Source organism: Raphanus sativus, chromosome 7, assembly GCF_000801105.2.
Source record: "Raphanus sativus cultivar WK10039 chromosome 7, ASM80110v3, whole genome shotgun sequence".
In the NCBI taxonomy this organism is placed as follows: domain Eukaryota; kingdom Viridiplantae; phylum Streptophyta; class Magnoliopsida; order Brassicales; family Brassicaceae; genus Raphanus; species Raphanus sativus.
Genome location: NC_079517.1, coordinates 15,258,267 through 15,263,583, shown reverse-complemented (window position 1 = coordinate 15,263,583; position 5,317 = coordinate 15,258,267). Strand labels below are relative to the sequence as shown.

The 5,317-nt window shown below is 38.9% G+C and overlaps 1 protein-coding gene across 1 annotated transcript; it reads left to right on the top strand.

Moving 5' to 3' along the window:
* The first annotated feature begins 1,686 nt into the window (after positions 1-1,686).
* LOC108814531 (gibberellin receptor GID1B) lies at positions 1,687-3,489 on the top strand. Its single transcript, XM_018587125.2, has 2 exons — positions 1,687-1,915; positions 2,145-3,489. The coding sequence occupies exons 1-2, from the start codon at positions 1,877-1,879 to the stop codon at positions 3,189-3,191; spliced, it is 1,086 nt and encodes a 361-aa protein (XP_018442627.1). The 5' UTR covers positions 1,687-1,876; the 3' UTR covers positions 3,192-3,489.
* Positions 3,490-5,317: the final 1,828 nt, after the last annotated feature.

Below are 5,317 nucleotides of genomic sequence, written 5' to 3'. Positions count from 1 at the left end.
GAAATGATAATTATGAATAATTATGTATTTTTAGAAAATTTGATTTTGTTTGTTAAAAACTTTTATTTATATGTAATTTACTATTAACATTAATATTTTATTTATAAATATTGTTTATAATATTTTTATTGTATATTTAATTGTTTTAAAAGTTTTATGTTTTTATTTGAATTTTATCTAAAGTAAGGAATGTGATGTAAAAATCATAAACTCTTAAGATTTATTTTGAAGGTTTATCATTGGAGAAGAACACCTTTAAATCTTAAATATAAGGTTCAGCAAACCTCAAATAAAGGTTGTTTTTGGAGATGTTCTTAGGCCACAAAAATATTTGGGATGACACTGGTTATATAATGGATAATAAATTAATAATATGTTAAAATACAAGAAATAATGGAATGTAATAGAAAGATTACTAGGTGAAAGCAAAAAAAAATTTCAGGTATTCTTGAAATTATTGTATGTATGCAAAATCATTGCAGATCAAATACAAATTTACAATGCAACACAAAATATTAATCTTAAAACATTCATGACATATAATCGCTTTGCCAACTCATGTGATGGAGGAATTATTAATGAGAAAATAAAATAATGAGGTGTAGTATTTTCAGAACTGAACATGAAATAATAATAAAAAATGAATGTCGGAAAGTATTTAAATCCGTAGATTATACTATAGTAAGGAAAAAATATGGGGGAGGGGGTCAAAAGGAGCAATTATGAGAGTGTGTCGTGCCAATAAAGCCAATCCTCTCTCTATCTCTCTTCACATGACACCATTGCCAATCTGCTCGTAATATTCAATCAAAGGAGAAATAGAAGCCAATACTTTTTTCTACTTACTAATATTCAATCAAAGAAGAAATACAAGGTTTTGCTATACATAAACCTGAGAAAAAACAAAAATATCTAAAAAAAAAAAAAGTTCATAGACAGACAAATATAATCCACACAAGAATAATTTACAAGAACAAAGAACAAAAACACATACATTACTAAATAAGGAAATTCTAAAACCCATCGATAATATTACACTAAGCTTAAAATTTCCCTACACCTCTAAATACTTTTGAACGTGATTGTCGCCTACGACCAATTGAACAATAACATCGACCTCTATCTGCAACTTGATTTACAATTGATATTTTTATTTAACCATAATATTTTTTGTTAACCGTGGGGATCCTAAAAGTTTTCTAAGTCAAAAGACTAATCTTACAAGATCCAGAACACTCCGCGTATTTTCGTCCATTTAAAACAGTTCGAATGGCCAAAGTGATACTTACAACTGTAAATCTTTTATCATTAGACCAAAATTACTTGATTTAATAATTAATATTTTTTAAAATGTTATACCAGAGGATCGAACCCTAGTATGACACTATAATTTAGAAATTTCGTTTAAAAAAAATTTGTTCTCGGCATTTTCATTTCACTAAGAAATAAAATAAACTTCTTCGCTCAAAAAGAGAAAAAAAAAAAGAATTACCTTAGCTTCTAGGTGTTGTGTAACTCCTAACTCTCTGGTGTTACTTCACTCGTAACTCTCTGTTTCTCAAGCAATGAAATCTTTGAGGGGAAAAAAAAAAGTAAATACGAAAATAGAAAAACTGAGGGGAAAAGTGGATAGTCGTGGGGGACCCACAGATGGAAAGAGTTACTCGGTTGTCCGGCCCATTCGTCACCGTCCGATGGTGATTTCATCTCTCACCTTTGACCATATCTCTTTGCTCTCTTGGTAGTAGGAATTAGGAAAGAGGAGCTCTCCATACTTTTGTTGTTATCTCTGCCTCCTTTTATTTCTATTATCTCCATAGCTCCTTCAAAGTCTCTTCCTCTGTTGCTAGCTAAGTTTTTTTTAGCGAGGACGACTATGGCTGCTGCGAATGAAGATAACCTTAACGAATGCAAGGTACTTTCCTTTTCCGAAACGAACCATTCGCTTTTGCTTTCTTCTCCATCTTTTTGTTTTCAACATTTCAGTTTTTTTAGACTCGTAAAATCCCAAAATCTTGGAATTTTAATACTTAGCAGATGAAGATTATCATCATCATCATCACCATAGATTCATAGTACGGATGATTTACAAAAGAAAAATCTAAGACGTCCCATCTGACTGAATAATAATAATTCTTCTGTAGAGAATAGTCCCACTCAACACATGGGTCCTCATCTCCAACTTCAAGCTCGCTTACACCCTCCTCCGCCGTCCCGACGGCTCTTTCAACCGTCACCTCGCCGAGTTTCTCGACCGCAAAGTTCCCCCAAACTCTTTCCCCCTCGACGGCGTCTTCTCCTTCGACCACCTCGACTCCTCCTCCTCCTCCACCAACCTCCTCACAAGAATCTACCTCCCAGCTCCCCTCGACCCCTCGCGCCACGGAACCGTCGACCTCACGGAGCCTCTCAGCACAACCGAGATCGTCCCCGTTCTCATCTTCTTCCACGGTGGTAGCTTCACTCACTCCTCCGCCAACAGCGCCATCTACGACACTTTCTGCCGACGGCTGGTCACTATCTGCGGCGTTGTTGTTGTCTCGGTTGATTACCGGAGATCGCCGGAGCACCGTTACCCTTGTGCTTACGACGACGGATGGAATGCTCTCAGATGGGTCAAGTCCAGAATCTGGCTTCAGAGTGGTAAAGACTCCAATGTTTATGTTTACTTGGCTGGTGATAGCTCTGGGGGTAACATAGCCCATAATGTTGCTCTGAGGGCGACCAAAGAAGGAGTTAAAGTGTTGGGGAACATTCTTCTTCACCCTATGTTTGGTGGGCAAGAGAGGACTCTGTCTGAGAAGAGACTTGACGGTAAATACTTTGTCACTATTCAAGACCGAGATTGGTATTGGAGGGCTTTTTTACCTCAAGGTGAGGATAGAGATCATCCGGCTTGTAATCCCTTTGGCCCTCGAGGTCAGAGCCTTGGAGGAGTCAACTTCCCCAAGAGTCTTGTGGTTGTGGCTGGTTTAGATCTTGTTCAGGATTGGCAATTGGCTTATGTCGATGGTCTCAAGAAGACTGGTCACCATGTTAACCTTTTGTATTTGGAGCAGGCTACCATTGGGTTTTACTTCTTGCCTAACAATGACCACTTCCGTTGTCTTATGGACGAGTTAAAAAAGTTTGTGCACTCGATGGAGGATGATACTCTAAGCAAGTCAAGTCCTATTCTTCTGACTCCATAGCCACATGAAGGTTCTGCTCCAAGTTGATGTGTGAGATTTTGTTGGTTGGGCCGGAAGCAAAAACCTATTCTGTTATCGGCATCTCTCGGTTTAGGGTAAACCAAGAGATCATACTTTGCTTGGTAGTATAGGAGGTAGATTTTAATTGGCTCTACTAGAGTACAATGGGTAAAATACAAGACAACTAACTTGTCTATCAACATGTTGTGATAAAACTTGTCCCTGGCATGGATTTGTATGTTTATATTAACCTTTTGTGTTCTCATGCTTTTAATGGAAAGAGCATGTCTTTGTGGTTCTTGTTTTTTCACATTATTCTCGTTTAATTGAGTTCATGCATTGAAGGTTTTTGCCTTACAACTGACAAATCTTTTTAAGAACTTTTTTCCCCTTAAAGGTTTTCCAACTTCGAACCCTTCAAGCATTTGCTCTGCCTTTGCTGTAATTGTAACGAAAACATATAAAAAGAAAGGTCTAAGAGAAAACCCTAAGGGGGACATGATCCAATGGCGTTTAAGTGGTAATAAAGAAAGAAGGAAGATGAAATGAATGTGAGAGAAGAAAAAGACAAGTGTTGTGTGTGCATTTGAGGCAAAAGCTTGACAAGGCCAAAACCAAACCCTATCCACCCATATGAGAGAAAAAAGCTTTTTTTTTTTTCCCATCTGGTAAATTTCATTCCAAAGAAAGAACACTTTTGATACAACAATTGGCGGATGAAGAACAATCCCCAGACACTAGAGCCCACATGAAGGCGGCAACTTAAACCCACACCGGGGCAGCGATAGATTAAAACTGGAACTAAAGCTAGATAAACAACTATCACAAACTTAAAAGAGGAAAAGCGAGCAAATTGACTTAACAAATTTTAGAACTTAGGACAGTCCGTGAACGGGAATCGTCGTTGCTGCCTATAGCCCGCCACACGAGATCTTCCACTTCCTTCATCATACCCATGGCTTACCGCTGCTGCTTCACGCCCGCCAAACGATAACACCCAAGAAACCAAGACCCTACAACTTCAAAATCCGACAGAGGGAACTCCACACAGTCCACACAATCTTCGGATAGGGATGCGACGCCTTCAGAGATCGCTAACTCCTAAATTGAAGTCCACACAACCTTCACAAACACGAAGCCTTGCCAATCGAAATAATCCTGCCATAACACAGAATAAAACCGAAACCACAAGCTACCACTGCAACTACTCCCTACGAACTAAACCTGATAAGTCAAATCTCACAAACCCTTAAGAAACACCACCATTTTTTTAAAGGGACACCATAAGTCTTTAGACGTCAACGGAATGAGACCCGACTGCAAGGCATCGAAGGATACCACTGATTCAAGCACGTAGACGAAATTAACCGCCATCATCTCTGCCTCACCGTCACAGAAACACCCGGACAGCTCATCAGACCCTTCCCACACATCAAACCCTACACGAGAGATCCACATGATTGAAAATCGGATGCTCTCAAGACCTAATAACTCCGACTCTTCTCAACAAAGCCTGCTACAATCCACCGCGTCGCAACTCCAGCCATGGCTGACGCATCTCCGGTTCGAAACCCTTGATAACGGCTTCAAACAGAGACGAGACTCCACACCAGAGAGGCAGACAAGGCGGCGATGGAACAGATCTGCGAGAGAAGCAAACAAGGAAGCTACACAAACGGTGGAGTGCGCCTCCGGCGTCGGCACGCGCCGCCACGCGCCTCCGGACGCCGGGGGTAATCAAATCGCGTTTTTAAACTTTCTCTTCTCTCCGCAAAGTAGTCTTTTTTTCAATTGCGTTCACCTCCAAGATGTATGAGAGAAAAAAGCTTACACAACCAAATTTAATATATATTTAATAATGTTGGACAAAATGTCAAAATCAACAATAGATTTTTCTTTTATATTCGTTACCATTACTTTGGCATCTTTTGCTTATTGACTCATGTATTTGATTTAGAACTTTTGTCGTTTCCTCGTAGTGGTTTCGAACTTTGGGAGGAAACATGGACCCCCCCTCTCAGAGAAAAACAATCTCTTTTGGCTACATATGTTTGTTTCTATACATTTTTTATAATAAACCATTTATAACCATGGATTATGTGTGCTTTTTTTTGTTATATACTTTT